The sequence below is a fragment of the Podarcis erhardii genome (assembly GCF_964252035.2).
Source record: "Podarcis erhardii genome assembly, chromosome: 6".
NCBI classification, from domain to species: domain Eukaryota; kingdom Metazoa; phylum Chordata; class Lepidosauria; order Squamata; family Lacertidae; genus Podarcis; species Podarcis erhardii.
In genome coordinates, this window is record NC_138510.1 from 28,906,240 (window position 1) to 28,926,442 (window position 20,203).

Here is a 20,203-nt window from a genome sequence, read left to right on the forward strand (position 1 = left end):
ATGAATTTGCCTCTCTAGCATGTGCATTCGAAATGCAAAGGTTCCCCCTCCCACCTTTGGAAGTGGCATTATAACAGCAGAGAAGGGGGTAAGTGTGTTTGTGTGTCTAAAATAAAATAAATGCTTTAATACATTTTAATACATTTTAATGGGTTTTTAAGACTAAAACCAAAACAGCACTTTTTGGTTCGAAAAGCCTTCGGAAAAGAAACAAAAGGTAGCTACCCTAATACGATTTTGACAAAAAGTTGGTGGTAGGGAAAGGGCTGTAGCTCAGTGGTACAGCCTCTGCTTTGCACACAGAAGACCCTCTGTTACTCCCCAGCAGCTCCAAGTAGGGCTGGGAGAGACCCCCACCTGAAATCCCAGAGAGCCGTCAGTGTAAACTGTACTGAGCAAGGTGGACCCAACGGCCTGGCTTGGGGTAAGAATGTGAGAATTTGAGAATGTAGCAAAGATTTTCCATGGGAAAGGTGGCTGGATCCATATTCTTTATGGTTCTATGCTGCAGAAATGTCCCTAGCTCCATTGACAGGTTGCGGAAATCAGTGGTGGCTGCTTTCTACATTTTGTTTTTTTTTAAAGCAGTCAAATGACTCATTTTTGTAACCAAAATCACAATGTTCTTCTGTGACTTATGCAGGAGTTTCCTGGTTTCACAGTGTGCTTTTGTCTGGAAGCATGATTAAAACATGGGTACAAATGGAGGAGGCCTAACCTTTCAGCATCTGGGTTTATGTATGTTCCATGGTCGTGTAGAAGTGGAATTCCAGCAGGTATAGTTTATTGTCATGTCACAGTGCTGAAGGGGTCTAAAAACCTGCACTTGTTGAAATCCCCACCTATGTACTTGCTAAAGGTATAGATGACCTCATGTTGAAAGGTTGGCCATGTATTGTATTGTATTGTATTGTATTGTTGTGTTGTGTTGTGTTGTGTTGTGTTGTGTTGTATTTCATGTTTGTGACTCTCATCCTGAAAATTACTTATGCTGAGAACAAAGGAACAAAACAAAACTGCAACTTGCCCAAAGGCCCTTAGCTTGGTAAAATACAGTATTTATCAAATCAAGCCCTTAGTATGCTTTAAAAAAAGCCTGCAATTTTAAAACCACCATGCATATATTTGTAGCATTTAATCTGCAGCCATCTTTGTGTAGTAGGACATTAACTATGGTGGCCTGAATCAATTTGTGTCATTTCTTTGATGTATATGTTCCTTAGAGAATAGTGAAGCCAAATCATGGGAAAGTGGGCGAGGGGCGTATGAAAGACAGATGCACAAATCTATAATAAATACAGTGTGAAGATGTATAATGCAGAAGTGAAGCAATATGAGTAGAAAGCAGGGCTGATTATAAGGAAATATTGTACCACTCAAATGCTACTTGACAGGTCAAATTAGGCTATAATAGGAAAAGACTAGGAATGTGGTTGTTAGGTGAATAAACTATATTTTCATCATAAGGAAGAACAACTGAGGAAAGAGTTAAAATGCAGTTGGGAGACTTGGAGCCACAATCCAAATGTGGAAAGTAGTGCCTCTCATCTCTGCCTTAAAATTTCCCTAGTAAATTCAGGAAAAGGGCCTAGACTAGAATACCCTTTTTGAGTCCTCTGGGTACCTTCCCCACCTTTCTTTGGCCTTGCCTCCAAGTTAGTCATCCCCTCTACCCCTGTTAACATTAATGAATCTGAAACATCCATTCCAACTGGCATCAGAAGTGCAGTATATCACTAAGGAAGTTTGTTTCCTTGCACTTCAGGATGGAAGCGTGCATCCCCAACACTGTCAAAGACATATGCAGTGTCAGAAGTGTGTGCTGTTAGTTCCAGATTAGAGACGAAGTATGAAAATGTGTTTTGATGTGGACGTCCATACAGCAAGGATAGGAAACTTGCGGCTCTGCAACTGTTGGGTTCCCAACTCCCACCAGCCTCAGAGAGCATGGCCATTGAATAGAAACAATGAGAGTTCGAGTCCAACAGCATCTCGGAGGCCATAGGTTTCCAGTCCTCACCATACAGGACACAAAGTTATTAGGGAGCTGGGCTAGGGCTGTTGTTTTTAATGGCAGTGGTGGTTCTGAATCTCTGAATGCTTTATCCAAAAGCATGTTACATACAGCTACATGTTTAGACATGGTACAGCAATTGTGATGATAATCGCATATCACAAAAGGTGCTGTAATGTCAACACTATGGACACTCTGGGCACATTCCTCTAGCATAACCGTTTCAATCAGGTGTGTAAGATTTCCCTGCAAAATTAGTAGCTGGAGATTTGCCATGTGCAATCCACCTTAGACTGTTACATGGATAAGGAACCAGATATTTTTGAACTCTGATTCCCATCATCCTGCAATCAGCATGACCAGTTGCTAGGGATGATGGGTGTTGTTGTCCAACAATGTCCAACGCGCCACATTTCCCATCTCTAGTCTATTATTTACATTAAGATTTATTTCTTAGTGAGATGTCACTTTAAATAGTAAAAGGGGCGATATGGAAAATTATGTGGATAATAATTATATATATATATATATATATATATATATATATATATATATATATAATAACCATGGCCAATTTTGAGGATAACTTCAGTTCAAAATGGAGGCCTGGATAATGTAAAGAACTAAAATAAAATAAAATAAATCACCTTCTCTTAAAAACAAAGGAAAGAGGACTGAAAAACAAGATGGAAGCATGCATCATGTCACTAGCAAAAACCAGCCAATTATTTCAGCAAATGGGAAAGGGCTGTGTGTGTGTTTTATTGCTCTGGCTTTACTTTGTATTCTATCAATTTGCTCCTGAGCTATGCATGAGCTGAAATGAGCACAATCCACTTCTCTTGGATCTGTCCTGAAATGAATGGGTATTAAGCTTTAAGTAATCAAAAGAATGGTATCCCTAGCCACCTGCTCTAGCTTTTTTGTGTCCTACAAATCAGTGTTGAAATCAGCAATTGGATATTGGCTGGCTGCCCGCAGTACATAAGATTCACCCTTCTGTAAGAATTTAGGAACTGCCAGAAAATAAGAGTGAAAGGGGAAACTACATTTTTCCATTTAGTGCATCTGGCTGCAAATTAACATGATTTTGTTTCTAAAGGGGTGGGGGATGAAACAAATGACCATACAGAGCAGTTGTCATGGTTTATGTGACATTATGGTCAAATAAAGATTGTTCTTTTCAGAAGGCTTCTTATGAGCTCTGTGACAAGGTTACCAAACTTTCTCTGCAATGTATAACTACAGGTAGGGATTATTGGATATAGTCTAGAATTTACTCTTAGTTTGCATAGGTTGACTGGCCCAACAGGCTTCTCTGGAATCCATTGTGGGCCCTAGAATGTGTTCCAGAATCTTCTGCAACACTCACGTGTTCTGCATCAAACAAATCAATACAGAAAAGGTTTTCTGAGGTAGGAACTTTGAACTCCGTTGGATTATTAAAAGGCATCACCAATTGTATATTTTGAAATTAAGATGTATGGATATAACAAAACCACATATTTAAATTTAGTTATCCTACTGTGTATCCTCACAGTAAAGATGGCCGCTTACTGTGTCAATAGAACTGAGGTTTCCATTATATGTAGTTTGGCCTATCAAACTAAACTTTTCTTCCTATTATTTAAATTGGGGCTTACTCATGTCTCTGAAATCGTATAGCAAAGACATCAATGAAACACTGTGGAGACCTATTTTCCCCCCTTTAATGTTTGAGATGGCCTTGACCATCCATTCCAAACAGAAACAAGTTTCTCAGTTAAATGAGACTTATTTTCTAGATAGTGTGTTTAGGCATCTGACTTCAGTTTCTTCTTTACTGCCTAGTCAGGAAGGGTCTACAGCTGCTAGCAGTACACAAAAACAAAACTCATTTAAATGTGACTGGGAAAATAAATCTCTGTCATGTTGTATGATTGCCATCGAGCGCTTTAGCCTTCCTTGCTTTTCTTTTTGTTTTTAAGTGCAACTGACTAATTACATTATTACTAAACAAATCAAATGAATGTCGAGGTGTCCCTTCCCTATGCCATTTATTGCAAACATCCCAGAGTATTCTCTGCCAGTGAAATTCTACCTCATTCTCATTGACTTCCAGTGGTGGGCAAGAGCTCCCTCATGGTTTGTAGCTCAGTGATAGGCTTGGCTATGGTTTTCTCCAGAGCACAGGCCTTGGCTCACTTTGCCTCCTCAGTGCCCCTCAAAACACTTGGGGACTTTGACAAAAAATATTGCTTAAATATATTTATATTATATAATTGTACGTATGTAACAGTATTTACAAGAGAACAGGTCTAAAAGAGGAAGTGAGTTACAAATGGCCACTCTCACTTTTCCAACTTGTCATCCACACCGTGCTGTGTGGGAGTATCGCAGTATGGCCGTGCCATTGTTCAAAACGGCCACATCCTGAAGACTGGCTTTCATTCTGTTATATAGCCAAGCCAGTGGCAATCAAGTCCTTTTTCCTTGACCAAAAGGCAGCAGCTAGTTGCAGAGTATGATTCACAAATTATGCTAAGGTATATCTTTCTTTCTTTTTTAAGAAAAACAAAACAGCAGTTCTATCAAGTTCGTAAATTTCTTTAGGACATGCAAATTTGTATCAACAGACTCATACATACAACGACAAAATACCCATCCGAATCAAACAGTTCTAAAACATGTGTTTTTAAGGTAACAACATTGTTTGTTTTGTCCCTGAGTCCATGCTGTAAATTTTCCTTATACAAATAAAAAAGAAGTTAGAACTCAACTGATCCCAGGGGTAGCCAAGCCAACACAGTGCTTTCCAGATGTTTTGGCCCACAACTCCCATGAACTGGAGTCAGTATGGCCAATGGACAGGAATCATGGGAGTTGCAATCCTGCAACATCTGGAGAGCACTACATTGGCTGCCCCTGGCCTATCCCATAAACAATGCCATTGCAACACTCTCCCAGCCATTCATTCAGGAGCATTACAGCTAGTCACAACTTTTAAATGGTTGAAGTTTTAAAAAAATGCTTGCATCCTCTCATTGTTGTAACATATTTACAAATGTGAATGCACACCCACATACACAAACACTCACAGAAGTTATTATTTTAAGCACCTTTCCTTCGGCTTAACACAGGAGAGCACTATGTAGTTGGTATTTTTGAACACCGTTCTTGGGACTGATCACTGACTTGCCAGGATGAGAATGTTAAGATGGCTTTCCTGAACTGCTAGTGACAGCAAAAACAATGCAGACATTATACAGGTGTTTTAAATTGCAGTGTTTATAGGATGTAGACAAAGAGCAGGTTAACATTTTATCATTAGACTTTGGAATTCGCTCTGCAGTAAGGAGGTTTTTGTGTTTACCATAAGAACTCTAGATCCTGTTTTATTCTCAGAACATGGCTATGAGGCTCTCATTTCGCAGATGGGAACTAGATCCAGGTGATCTGAGAGAGAGAAAATAGCTTGAATTTCTGTTTTCAGCTATCGCACACTCAACCATTGCACCTTTTTTCCTTCCCAAAATTTGTACTGTTCTACGAGCTTAAGAAATTGGTTACATTTCTGTACCTTTGAGAGATTACCCCCTTAGCTTTGAAGTGATGTTGGATCATGGCCAGCATGTGAAGGAGAAAACATGGTTGAATGGTTTTTGTTATGAAACCGATCAAGTTTTGAAAGGGTGACAGGTGATGTCATCCAGCTCTTTATTCACCCTTCAGCAAAGCTATTTATTTTTCTAGGTAGCATTGTTGCCTCATAATGCCTTTTTTTTTTTTTTTTTGCTTCTCCTGCATTGTAAGAACTGTTTTGCTGGATCAAACCAAGAGTCCTTCTAACCCACCGATCTGTCTCTGATGTTAGCCAGGAAAATCCCACAGGGAAGCTCACTGGCAGGGCATGATGCAATAGCCCCGTTTGCCTTTAGCATGATGAAACTCTAGTGCTCCACTTGTCAGCATATTAAAAACATTAAAAACCTGTTCCAGCATTTTTAAAAACTAAGCCTGGGGCATGGATGGTGTCACGAATCTGGTCAACATAAACTACACAGGGCATATTTTGGGCTGAGCTCGCAATAGTCTTCAGAGTGGAAGCAATAATATTATGGGATAAGGACTTGTTGTTAGGGCTGACACTGCCATTAATTAGGCAGAGTGAGGCGACTGCTTCAAGCAGCTGATTTGGAGTATCATTAAAGGGCAACAACTTGTGAGCTGTTAAAGTATTTATCATCATCATCATCATCATCATTATCATTTTACACTCATTGTGAAAGGAATGCCACTACCCTAGGAGCCTTTTCGAAGGCCAAGTGCTCAAGTATAATTGAAAAATGGTGGAAATACCTGCAAAATTGTGCCAGTACAATACTTCTTTTTCCTGTTAACCACTGTCTGCATTTCTTTGTGTGCACTGCTAAGGCACCAAACCAGCAGAAACAATCGAAAGGTGCAAGTGCTCACATAATAAAGTCACCCAGTTATACGGTATCACCAGAGGACGTTATCACGCAACTTACTGTAGCATGTTTAAGGTTGTAGTCAAAGATACGATGCTAATTTTAATGGGGCACGAAGTAAGAAGCCAGGCCCCTTTGCTCAGAGTGAAACATTGCCATAATTTTTGACCCCCATAGGAGGGCAACATCTCTAGAAGGAATCTAACACTGGGACTGCCCCCCTTCCCCGAGAACACCTGCAAGAATATCCCATTGAAGTCAATATAATTTTTTCTAAGTGTGTTAGTTTTAGGCAGGGATGGGGAAACTGTGGCCCTCCAGATGTTGTAAGACTCAAACTTCCATCAACTCTAGCCAACATAGCCAGTGTTCAGGGATTATGAGAGCTACAGTCCAACAACACTGGTTCCCCATCTCTGTGTTAAGGTGTCAGAACCTCTTGGACATGTTGCAGAGGTGGGGACAGAAAGTGGCATTGGAGGCAAAGGTAAATAAGTGACCTAATCCAGTTTTTACTTAGAAAAACGGACTTTCTAACGTTCCTTTGGAGAGATGAAACAGTTTGAATTCTTAAGGACATGGGGAAAGAAGGAAGGAGATCTTCCAAACTCATCTACTCTTTGAAGCCACTGTTTGGAATACAGGTGTTTTCAGAAGTCTCTCTTTCTTTGCAAAAGTTCAATTACAATGTAAATCATGATTCACTGACAATGAAGCATAGATGGTGGGAATAAATTTCACCTACAGCTTGTAAGACTAAGTGGTAGTAAGAGGTGATATCCACATTTTAAACAGATCAGGTCTTCCAGCCCTTTCAGAGCTTTGAGGTGTGGTTTCCCCATCACAACCAGACATTATGGTGTGTCACAGGGCTGTAGAGCTGCAGACTTAAAGGGACAGAGGCCCTATTCTAGTGAGATGCCCCCTCCCAAAATTGATTTCTGCAACAATGAAAATAAAGAGTACCCAGTGAATCAAAACAGAAATTGCTAACATCACTCTCTTTCTCATAAATGACATTTAAAAAGCAGAGATATTCAATATTTGTGATTTTTTTTAGGGTGGGGAGGGGGATGTCAAAAGTCTTATTTCCAAAATTTGAATATTAAGCTATATAGACTCATCAACATACAAAATCCACCCCAAAATTAACCCCTAATGTTCCATATTAAATTATCACATTCAAGATGCAGCTTTCAATATCTTTGAATTGTCAGATTCAAAGCGGATCTGGGCATTTGTGTGATAATTCCCACATGCAAAACTCATTGAATTTGCACTCCCTGCCCCCCACCCCCCAATGTGTTTCAGCTCTTCAAATAAACCACCTTGATTTGTTCAAGAGCTGCTATAGTGGTAAAAGGCATTTAATGTGACGTGACAGAGGCAAAAAGATGTAAACACTTCACAAGTTTAGAGAAAGTGTTAATCTCCCTATTTTAATCAGACACAAATGAAACCAACATAATCTGTGGCCACCACCATACAGGTACATAGGACTCATGCTCAGGCCTGCCAGCTCTATCGCCTTCCTGGTAAGTTAAAGGAGAAGTGGAAGAATCAGTCATAAATTGAATTGCTCTGCTTTCAGTTCCAGGTCAAGTGCATTTGCCCCAGAACTAAAATTAAATCAATTAGCTTTGACATTCTCTATCTGATAGGTCGGCCCCACGGCTTTCTGCGGAAGTGTTAGCACTCACACATAAAACGGAATTTGGGCAACTGTCTAGTGTTATCTTCAGAAATGAAGAACCAGGATTTTGGCATGTCTTTCTCAACTGCTACTCCTGGAGGTAACATGCAGCTGGTGACAAGGGATGCCAGCAACCAAGTTTTGAGGTTCTGCCCTTGTTAAGGTGCTTGCCAAGTCCTCTGTACCAATAACTGGCTGAAACTGATGCCTCTTCAGCAGCAGTTAAAAGGCACAAAGGCTGATCCTATACGGGGGTTTTGCCATCAATTTCATAAGGACAAGGTGATGAACACCAGCTCTTCAAGAGTCATGAAGACAGCAAATAGGCAAATGCAGGTGGGAATTGCAGAAGAACAGGAAGAAGTCAACATTTTAGGGTGAGATCTGGTCTTTATTTACCTTCTTCGCCAGCAGGTCAAATGTATAGTAAATGTAAGTTTCCAACATCTGTTTGGATGAGTAGTTTAAATTTTGGAAAAACATTTAGGGTGACTTTTTTTTTTTGCTCATCTGACAGCAGTGGAACAGGCAGACATTCAATAGGGGCAACTTTCCCAACATTGACATGGCTAACAAAGCTGGATTTCTACTATGCTGTTCTGCCAAGGTATAGTGCCAGTATCGGGTAGGTGGAAGACAATTTTAGTCTGATTTGAGCTCAGATGGAAATCTTCCGTTCAGTTGTGTCATGTGAATATAAAGCTATTGACTTTAGAAACACAGCCCAGGACCCCCAGGACCACACAGCTAATTCCCTTAGCCAAGAGGCTTTAGGCTTATATTTCTTCAATAGCAGCCCCCCTTCTCCAAATTTCACATGGAAAGCCATTTTTGAAACACATGCAGAATGTGATATTATACAGTATAAGGGGTGGGTGGTTCTAAAACCTAGGGTTGCTCAACAACTTTTCACTTTTTGAAGTATGGCAACCCTATAAAACCACAGCACTGAAATGCTACCTTTTTCCCCTTTCAGCTGAGTTTCAGTACATAATTTACTTTCTTATTCTAAACATGTATCAACCTTATTTTTTAAAATGTAGGGTATATATAGACAGTACCAAATGATCATTATGAGGTTTTATATAGGAAATTCCTAAGCTCAGTACAGATTAAATATGACAGAAAATTGCAGATCTCAACCAGACTGAGCAAGTGTTTAAGAATCAATGGTCATTGTGACCATAATCAGGATGTGAACACTGTGATTAACTTGATAGAAGGGGTGGGTGGGGAAATGAATAAGAATACAGTACAAATGTTTTAAAAATTACAGTTTTGCTGCAGGCATTTCATATGGGATTGTTTTTAACAGGACAATGCTTGTCTAAAATAATTAGAGTGAAACCCAGTTATTCCTGAAATGGTCTTGATCAGGGGAGACCTCCTCCATGCATCTGGCTACCGAATCAAAGCTATTTATTCTCATAATCTATGTTTATTGGGTGCTCTAGATTGTAAAAGACTTTCTTCAAAGTGTGGGTACTCATGCTGTTCTCTAGAGGGTATTCATTCTACTCTCCAGGGTCCAGACCTACATGTCTTTGGCTTACACCTGGTCAACAACTTCAGATACCTTCTTCACTGACACACAGCCTGAACCTATGTATCCACTGAATTCAGTGGTGCTTACTCTCGAGAAAGTGTGCATAGGACACTTTATTTTACCTTCTGTCTTTGACCTACTTACTTCATCCCTCCAGCCTCATTCAATCTCTTATCTAACATCCTTCATTACTTCCTCCAACATACTTTATTACCTCTAAAATTATGTGTAAGCCCCTTTCTTTGCTGAGGTCCTTGGCATTAGCATCAACACCAGAATAAGATAACATGAATGAATATGAAGTGCTCTGCTGTTGGCAAGGATCGAAAAATGATGTTTCCCCACTAAACATAATATTAAGGCATGAGCCTACCATCCCACTGAAATCAATGGAAGAAATGCGACTATTTACATATCTGTTTCCCATTGAAAGCAATTGTCATGGACTTATCTGGTTGGTGCCCTTAGAACTCAACCTGATAAAAGTCCTCAGAACAAGAGTCTCTGTCAAACGTCTGTTTTTATTTTATTCAGATTACTTTTAATAATTTCCTTCCTTAGGACAAGGAAATATTTTCATTAGAGGAAGTTTGCCATGATCAGCCTCAGGAAAAAATGCATGGGGTAAAGATGCAAATTTAGGATTTTAAAATGTGTTGGTTTTTTTCCTTTTTAGAGGTTATTTTACACTTACACACATACGGATGTCCTTCTAAAACGTACCACATCCAACTGTGATCTGTACACATGGGTTTAAACACTTGCTCATGAAGTTATGGGGCCATGAATGATATTGCAAGAAAAACTAGGATAGCTTTTATGCAAGTAATCAGAGGGAGGAAGAGCCCACTGCATTTCAAAAAGGCCATGTGTGATAAAAAACAACGTTAATACAAGCTTGACCTTTCAATATCTGTGAACCTCTGCAGCACCGACAAACCACTGCTGGCAGTTACAGCTGCTCAAAATGAACTTTCAAAGGGTCCATTTCACATCACATGACACTACTGAACTGAAGATTCAGACACAATCCATCTTCTATTTGAAGTCAATGGCAAAACTCCCATAGATTTTCATGGGTCTTACAGCCCCAGTAAAATTAAGGATATGCCAGAATGCCTCATGACTAGCCACTACATCAGCCCAGTGAAAGGAACAAATATGCAATTTGTGTATTTTTAAAGGAAAGACATCTGTCATAAGATATAGTTTTAAGTAGTTCCATTGGGACTTGTTTGGTTTATTTGTTATTTTTGTGTTCCAGTTTGCACATGAACCTGGTATCTCAATTTGTGACACCACACTGTAGAGAGTGTGATGTCATAAAGAAAGGCACTGATGTCATAGGCTCCCTAGTGCAACAACAAGGGACCAAAGGAAATGACAAGGCCATTTGGCCCTACTATGTACGTAACTCACTGGAAAGAAATTGAAATGTGATATATTCACTGGAAGCACCAATTAGTCTAACACTGGTCATTTCTACAATAACCAGTGTGTGATTTCATGCCGCTTGGTGACCAAGAATATAACCAGAGATAAATGGCCTTTCTTGGTAACTAAGAGGCATGCTTATTTCTCCAACACTTCTTTAAAAACAACAACAACCCACATTGGAGTTTCAAAATAGACCTGCAGCCTAATTACTGGGACATTTTACTGGGTCATGTTGGGTTTCTCTCACCTTCAGATCCAAATCAAAATCCACGCTCGTGGATGGAGGGATGGGAATGGGGAAGATTAAACCCAAAAAGAAAAGGAAGCTGTAGATCAGAAAATGTATTTCTTGCTGAAAAAGGGGTGTGGGGTGGAGATATAAAGCCCATGAAAAGCCCACAAAAGAACAACTATTGAACGTTGCCAGTTCAGGAAGAATGTAGGAGGTTTTCTCAAAGGGGTGAGGGGAGTGGGTTTATTTCAGAAAATGGACGAAGATGACCCTCTTGGCTGAAGAAAGCATTGTGAGGAACTGGTGAAGCTGAAAGTTAAAAGGATAATGCCCCACAGTGTAGACTTCCTGAAGTAGCTTAGTAGTTGTATCGGCGCTGGCATGGCTGGTAGACAAAGCTGCCTTGGTGTTTGGCCCGTCGCGGGCGGCACTCTCTGGTGCGGTTCTGCCGCTGCATGACTTTCTGACTGAACTTGTGCTTCTCCGACAGCTGCTTTGCCCTCTGAATCCGACGCACTTGGTTGACCTTCTCCAAGATGGCGGCCTTGGTGGCAAGAGAGGTGGAGTGGTGAGGGGCATGACGCTGCAAACGGCGTTCAGGTACCTCACTGCAGAAACAAAGGTACACAAGACTCAGGGTGGTTCAAGGCTCTTGACAGGATTAGGCCTACTTGAGAGGACCTACAGTTCTCAGAAGACTTCCCCTACAGTTGCAGAAGGCCTTCTTCATCAAAGCTATCAAAAGCAGTCCACTCATAAGTGTAGCGGGGAAGCAGAAATAGTTTTGCCCTCCCAATGCGCCTGCCAAAAAACATGGAACCAGTTGTATGCAGAGACAATTCATGCGATCTCCCTCCTCTCTGCAGGGATAGGGATGGAATGAACTGTCTGTGCATTTGAACATGTTACACATTACACTGTATACATGGTGGAAACATATGAGCTTCACTGCCATCCTCCAGGTCTCAGGACTATTTCTACACCTTAGTCGCTTAAATAATAAAAAAAGTGTGTGTAGGAAATCAGCTATATTTGAATGCATTTGCATTTACAACATCAAAACAGTCAGATGCAAGAATAACACACCCAATTCTTTTAAAATGAAGTTGTCATGTTCAATGATGGAGGAAGTAGAAAAGGCACAAGTACAGAACTCATCAACATTCTGCTTCAGTGGATGTTCCTGAGTTATTCTTATTTATTAAATTTGTATACCACCCTTCATACCAGGGCAGTTTACAGTAGAAAAATGCAGAATAAGAACACAAAATACATAATAAAACAAAAAACCAATAACCCCCTCTCTCACATAGTATTATGAGCAGGGGGGGACACTATTTTTTTCCACACAGGTAAAAAAAGGTAAAGGTAAAGGACCCCTGGATGGTTAAGTCCAGTCAAAGGTGACCATGGGGTGCGGCACTCATCTTGCTTTCAGGCCGAGGGAGCCGGCATTTGTCCACAGACAACTTTCCAGGTCATGTGGCCAGGATGACTAAACTGCTTCTGGCACAACGGGACACTGTGACAGAAGCCAGAGCGCACAGAAACACCGTTTACCTTCCCGCCACAGCAGTACCTATTTATCTACTTGCACTGGTATGCTTTTGAACTGCTAGGCTGGCAGAAGCTCCGACAGAGCAACAGGAGCTCACCCCGTCGCGCAGATTCGAACCAGCAACCTTCTGATCAGCAAGCCCAAAAAGGCTCAATGGTTTAGACCACAGCACCACCCACACAATACTTAATTTCATGGACATCTATATTTCTAAACATTGTGGCAATTGTTACTTTGGACACTATTTGTATATGCTCTTCAACAGTTAATGAATTAATTTTAGAATGATCCCAGATTGTTAGTGAAGACTCATTTGCCTAAATAAATTTTATTATTATTATGGTAATGAAATCTGATAGTGGGTGAGGTTGTTCTTAGTAGCCAATGTCTTGGCCCATTTCCCTGAAAGATCTGAGCTTACCCTTCAGGGATGTGCTCCTCAGGATTCTCCCTTTCCACAATGATGCTGCTGCTGGTGACATAGACGGACATACTGGGATGTTCAATCAAAAGGTCCTCCATGGGGTTGCTCTCCATGCTGACGGGGTCAGGACCTTCTGCAGTAAAACAGGGGGGAGGGGTAACAAACCAACTCTCGTCCATCAAGCAGGGGTCAGGCTGAGAGGGCATGGACCTGCTGACACAGTCACTGAGGGAGTGGGGCGAAGACGTGGTAGGTGGAGGGGACCCACGGCGGCAACGAGAAGCACAAACAGAATCCTTCTCACCTACCCGCCGCTCCTTACTGGAGGCTGAAGCGTAACTATCTAATGAGAGACAACAAGAGTCACCACCCACACAAAAACGGGAGGACAGCCAGAACAAGAGCAACGACAGCAAAAATAATAATTAAAAAAATTCAAAACCAAAGCCAAAAAAAAAAAAAAAGGTAGTTACCGTTGTTCAAAGCCATGCAAGGGTTGTGCAAGGCAGTGCAGGGGTGGGGAGAGGATTAAGAGGGGAGAGGTGGCACACACATTCAATATACAATGGATGGGAAGGAAGGGGTGAGGGAGGGAGAAGAGAAAGGGGGCATTATTAGTACAAATGACACCCCAAAGGCATTTTTGTAATTCATCCCAAAACCTTCCCTGAGGAGTCAGGGCTGGCTCAAGATGTTTTGCCACCCCAGGTAGCTGCGCCTTGCCACCCAAGCGGTGAGCCCCAGCAGCACTTGCAACTGCAGCTGCACCCCATCTGAGATTAGTTTCCCAGCATCCTTTGCAACAACGGCAGGGAACCTGGAGGTGCTCCTCTCAGAGTGTCTGTTGCCACGTCAATGCTCCTAAAAACATGGCGGCCCCCAAGAGACGCTTTGGGTTGCTTGTACACACAGTCTTGCCTTGCAAAAGTGTGAGCCACCATGCTGGTTGAAGGAGGGGGAATCAACAAGAGTGACGACCCACAAGCAAAGCAAGGAAGTCCTCCCACGGTGGGTTATCAAAGCGCCAGAGGAACGTGGAGCTACAAAGAGCGTTGCCAAATAGTAAGAGTAGCCTAGCTCTCCCAAGATGGTGAAAACCAGACATATCATACCCACATGTGCTAATATATTTAAATGTATGCATATTTAAAAGGAATTACTGGTTCAAAAGAAGAAAGAAAAGAAGTAACAGAAGAATGAAATGGATGGCAAAACAATAAATAAGGTACAAGAAACAGGCAGGCTGGAACAGATGGCATCCCTAGTGGAGAAGGATAGAAGAAAGAGACCTCACCAGTTCATCTCCCTTTCCAATCTATCCCAACAGATCCAAATCCAGACACAGTGACTGGGCAGAGGGAAAACAGAAATGCTCCATTTGACATTAAGACAACAACCCTACACACAGTGATGTGCCACCAAGTCCCACTGACACACACACACACACACACACACACACACACAATTTTAGCACCAATATTGCCCACTTGAGTGAGCACAATTATCCACCAGGACTTCCTTTTGTCTATCCTAAATCTTCCAACTTTCTGCTTCATTGGGTTCTCATATTATGGGAAAGCGAGAAAAACATATCTCTAACCTCCAGGTAAAGGAGGAAAAGCAAAGCAGGTCTGGGTACTAAAATCTGTAGAGCTGGAATGCAGAGCAACTGCCAATCACTATGGAGAGAACTCACTAGTTCACGAGGGGCACAACAAATCATTGCTTCCTGCTGTCATAATTAAGGGGACATTGGCATACTCAGGAAACTTGGCAACGGGCTAACCACTAGGGGCCGTAATATGAAGCAACAGCCTAGTCAAGAAGACAGCAGCAGCGTCACACTTTGGATGTTGTAACTCGGACACTGTTGTAACCTGTTCTGCAAATGCACAACCTTCAGAGAATGTGGAGAACATGTTCTGCAACTTCCCACTAGCTTACGGGAAACTGGCTTTAAAAAATAGCCACGGAGAAGCTCATAGACCAGTGATGAGCAATAGAATACCATGAAGGTCCATCAAGTTGGGAGAGCAGTAAGCACAAGCTACCAGCATCCGATTCTCCCATGCAGACTCCACATCCCAGGCCTTCCCTGGGGGTACCCTGATCCTTAGGAGATGCTTCGCAGGGCATGCAGGGGGAAAAGGTGGGGCATTTCCTTCGCACAAGCGCTGCATTCATGCAACCTGTATCAGCACACAGAAACATATTTGCACATATTCATCTCCTGTTACCCTTGCCTCTACCTTTCTCTATTGCCTCCTCTGCTTGAAACATAAACCAAGCAGGGACCCATGTTTTAACTTACATTATCCATCAAAGTTTACATTGATGATAATGTGTATCACATACATAGATTAATGTGTGCTCCTGTGCAAATTGAGGTTGCCATATGTCCTCTTTTTCCAGGACACATCCTCTTTTCCATGGGTATGTAAAATGAGAGTCACAGTGATCCATAGTTAAAAGTAGAAGCCGGCAAATGTGTCCTCTTTTTTGCTCTTCAAAATATGGCAAAATATGCAAATAACATTCATTTTAGTGGGCCTTAGGTCACAATCATACCATACATTTAAAGCACTCTTATGTCAGTTTAACAGGCATCTTAAAAAATCCTGGCAGCTCCAGTTTGTTAAAGGTGCTGGGAATTGTAGCTCCTTGAGTTGTCTCCTAATAAATCTTGACACCTTTAACAAACTAAGACTCCCATGAATTATTATTATTATTATTATTATTATTATTATTATTATTATTTGGGGGGTGGGAGCCATAACTGTTAAAGTCTTTTGAATGTATTGGTAGATGTGACCCTATACAAGCTCCTTTCTTTCTTTCTTTCTTTCTTTCTTTCTTTCTTTCTTTCTTTCTGCCAATGTGAGTTACTCTGGCTATCCTAGGTCATCTCACAGAATATGACCAAAATGTCAAAAGGCATGCCTGCAAAGTGTTTGTGACAGACCTGAGTTAGCCTCCCCACACTGGATATCATTCCCTCTGACACTGGATCTGGCACTATTATTAGATATGTGGGGAGGTACTGCCTAAGGGCTGCAAAATGGGTTAGAGGGCCAAAATGACATCATATGTCGGATCTGTGAGTGGATGTCCAAACTTTTTTGGGGGGTGGGGATGCTACTTGAATGATGTTGTAGGTCCATCCAGTTTAGATTAGCAGTTGCACTGGAGGAACATGTGTTTAACCCTTTTCCCTGTGCAGTTTCCCTCTTCTAAATCACCCCCAAGCTGCTATTAGCTCTGCTAGGAGAAAAACACAATGTCTCTCTATCCAGCTTCTATTTGGCCCTCTAGAGAGGTCAATTAACAGAGCAACTCCTCTGATCAAAATCAGAGCTCCCCGGAGCTACTTTAAAGTTAAAGGTTACTTGGGAGATCCATTGTTTGAAGGTTAATTGAGGACTGACCATGGGGAAAAATAGTTTTAATAGTTTTTAAAACCCTGGCGCACACGCGCACACGCACACACAGTTTTGCAGAGTTGCCAAGTTGGGGGTAGCTTGTTGTGAGAAAATCTTGTATATTTCAGTACGAGAATGCAAAGTGTCTCATTCCTCTTATGGATGCCCCTTATTCATGCATATGTGCAAGAATTCTCAAACATTTGGCAACACGGCTGCATCTCATTGGTCCAGCTGACTGGCCCTGTGTCTCATAGGATGTTACTCAATCTAGACAGTATTAGCTCATCACCAAAGATATAATTCAGTGGAAGGTGGAAGTTCAGCAGGGGCCTTGGTTAGGGCTTGTGCAATTCCAGTACCAGGAAGAAGGTGGCAATAATTAGCCCTGATTGACAGGAGGAATGCAGGATCTTAAAAAAGAAAAGAAAATGTAAACAGCATCGCTTCTTGGCAGGGTGTGTAGCTGAATGAACACAGAGATCAAAATACCAACAAACATGCTAAGTGTTATTAAAGCAGGAGTGGAGAATCTGCAGCCTTTTAGATGTTGCTGGACTACAACTCCCATTATCCCTAACCATTCACTGTACTGCCTGGGACTGACAGGAGCTGGAGCCTAACAGCATCTGCTGGACCACAGGTCCCCCACCCCTTGAACTGAAGTATTTTTAGATTTTTGAAACAAAGGGAAAAAGAAAAAAGTGGGGTTGTTGTGTTAAAAGTTTCAAAATGTGCCCCTAATCTAGACAAATTAAAGAAACTGTTTTCCTTCAAGCATTTTCCTGATGTGCCCATCAGTCTCACTAATCCTGCTGGTCATGCCAACTTTTGCTAACAACATCATTGTCAACAAAATGGGCTAATTGGAAGAATACAGTGGTACCTTGGGTTAAGAACTTAATTCGTTCTAGAGGTCTGTTCTTAACCGGAAACTGTTCTTAACCTGAGGTACCACTTTAGCTAATGAGGCTTCCCGCTGCTGACGCAGCACAATTTCTGATCTCATCCTGAAGCAAAGTTCTTAACCCGAGGCACTATTTCTGGGTTAGCGGATTTTGTAACCTGAAGTGTCTGTAACCTGAAGCATCTGTAACCCGAGGTACCAGCATACAGCATAGCAGTTAAGAAGTTGGAGAAAAGGGTACCCATGGTTAAGTGCTCACGGAGAGATCTTGAATTAAGGCTCTGATTTCGGCATCAAGACTCAGGCAATGGGACAGCATCCTTCACCGCACCTGAGAGCAGCAGACTAGTTAGGGGGTAGGCTGCATGGAGTGGCACACACAGCTCTGCCCTCTAACCCCTGGCCACCACTGCCCACCACCCCAGCATCTACTGCCTGAGGTGTCCCCTTCGCTATGTCTAATGGCAGGCCCAGTCCTATTCCTTTCTTCTATTTTATAGCAGTGTGGAATATCAGTCAAGGCTAGAAGCTACATCCTCTACCTCAGAAATTTTCTCTCTCTCTCTCCTAATCCCTGATGTGCACAGACTGACCGTCATTAACTTGTGTTATAAGGCAATGACACCATGTTGCTTCTCCTCCCAGAGGCCTGCTTATTTCTAAAACCAGGCCAAACCCTGGTTCAGATTAAGCTGTGCTTTAAGACAGGGGTGTCAACTTGAATAAAATATTGTGGGGGGCCCAGGTAAGCCCCATCCCACATAATCAATCACATGATGCAGTGCACACCCCCCGTTTGAATGGGAATGTCCATCAACTTTGTGGGGGCCTGCCCCTTCAAATATTTTATTGTGGGGGCCAAAGCTCCCACGGTCCCTAGGAGTTGGCTCCTATGGCTCTAGATCAGATAAAGGAAACCTAAGGCACTTCAAATGTAGCTGGGACTCCAACTCCCATCAACCCCAGCCATCATGGCTAGCTTTCTCTGCTTCTCCACCTTCTCCTGTGCACCACATCTCAGTTTCCTAGCCAGGCCTTCCTTCTCTGCACTAGGCACCTTTGTATTCAAAGCATGCAACGAATGAATACACCAGATGTATTTCTCACTCAAATATGGCCAGCCTCTTTTGTTCGCTCTCTGTGTGCAACAAGTTGCACTGCATCCAGTAAAGGTGAGGACAGGAAGTAAAGCTGAAATCGGTGTTGCGGCATCTGTTGCCCGGCAGTATTGCTAGATGTGGTTTTCCAAGGTAATTGTGTTTTTCTTGGTGTGGAGCAAATGTCTTGGGACAGCCTTGTTTTGTTATTAGTCTGGGCTGTGGAAGCTGAGAGAGGATGAGCAAAAAGAGAAGCTGAGTTTCTGATCACTGTAAAGCTTTGAGAAAGGAGGAGACCTAGCGAAGCCTTTTCAGATTATCAAGGATAGAATGTTAAACCCACTCAGAGAGTAATCCTAACTGAATACAGTCAGATTTATGCCCACATGTTCATTATTGCTGTTCAGTGAACTAGGAGAAGAGAAATGCTCTTCCTGTCCCTTAACTCAACATTCACACATTGAGGGATGACCATAGCTCAGTGGGAGAGCACCTGCCAGGTTTAATCAGTGGGATTTTTTGTCTCACTTTTGTTACACAAGAGTGCCCTTTCATTTGGCTATAATGCAGCAACACTGGGGAAAACATCACAGAACAACTGGTAAATCAAAACGATGTGCGGATAGTCAAGTCAATCCACCACTAATGCACTATTATTGTGTCAATGACATATTGAAAGTACACCTGTAAAACAAAACAAAACACCTCAGTCTGCAGGGACCCTCAGGCAATCTCCAAATGCCAGGCAAAAAGCATTTTGAGGACATAACAAACAGGGCTTGCTTTCCAACTGATAGGTAGCTTTATTCTTAGCTCCCTCTTAGGCTATCTAAAAATATCTGTAACACAAGCATGAGCCTGGTGGATGTTTTTCCCCCCACATGGCAATGGATTGTCAGCAGGAACAGAAAAGGGTGGATCTGTGTGACGCAGAGCATTGTTTACTTGGGTTCTCTCTGCTAAATTTGCAAGCAAAAAGGGTCATAGATTGGTTGCCACTGGGTGCTGAGTCATCTGACTTCCGCTCAGCAAAATGGCAAAGGCAAAAATCAGTGACTAAGATGGAGGAGCTTTCACTTGCCTGAGAAACTAGCAGCTAGGCACCCACGAAAACCTTCAAAACGAAGGATGTAGCCTTAAGCACACATACTTGGGAGTAGGTTTTGAATAAACTTCTTTGGATTTGGTAAAGGAGACCTTGAATTAGCACTGATTCTTTAAAAGTGGTATGTCATGTGAGTTATCAACAATATCAAGCCAATCTTTTTTAAAATAAAAGAAAGTACAAGGTTCTCCTAGAAAAGTATTGGAAAGAATTGCTTTCAGAAAAAGCTGTTTTCCATGACTCCTATGCAAAAACCAGCAGCTAAAGTTAAACATGATCACCTGCTAGCTGCTCCAGATCAATCCAGTTTTAAAGGAACA

The 20,203-nt window shown here is 41.9% G+C and overlaps 1 protein-coding gene across 5 annotated transcripts in view; it reads right to left on the minus strand.

Moving 5' to 3' along the window:
- Positions 1-7,877: 7,877 nt before the first annotated feature.
- TP53INP2 (tumor protein p53 inducible nuclear protein 2) overlaps positions 7,878-20,203 on the minus strand; it is a 33,244-nt gene continuing 20,918 nt past the window's right edge. For 3 of the 5 annotated variants that reach the window (XM_081866810.1, XM_081866811.1, XM_081866809.1), the window contains exons 3-4: positions 13,353-13,698; positions 7,878-11,981 (exon numbers count right to left, since the gene is read on the minus strand). In XM_081866810.1, coding sequence (XP_081722936.1) covers positions 11,732-11,981; positions 13,353-13,698 — 596 coding nt within the window. In that variant the 3' untranslated portion in view covers positions 7,878-11,731. The remainder of the gene's footprint in view (positions 11,982-13,352; positions 13,699-20,203) is intronic. The other 2 variants (XM_081866813.1, XM_081866812.1) reach the window with 2 other exon arrangements.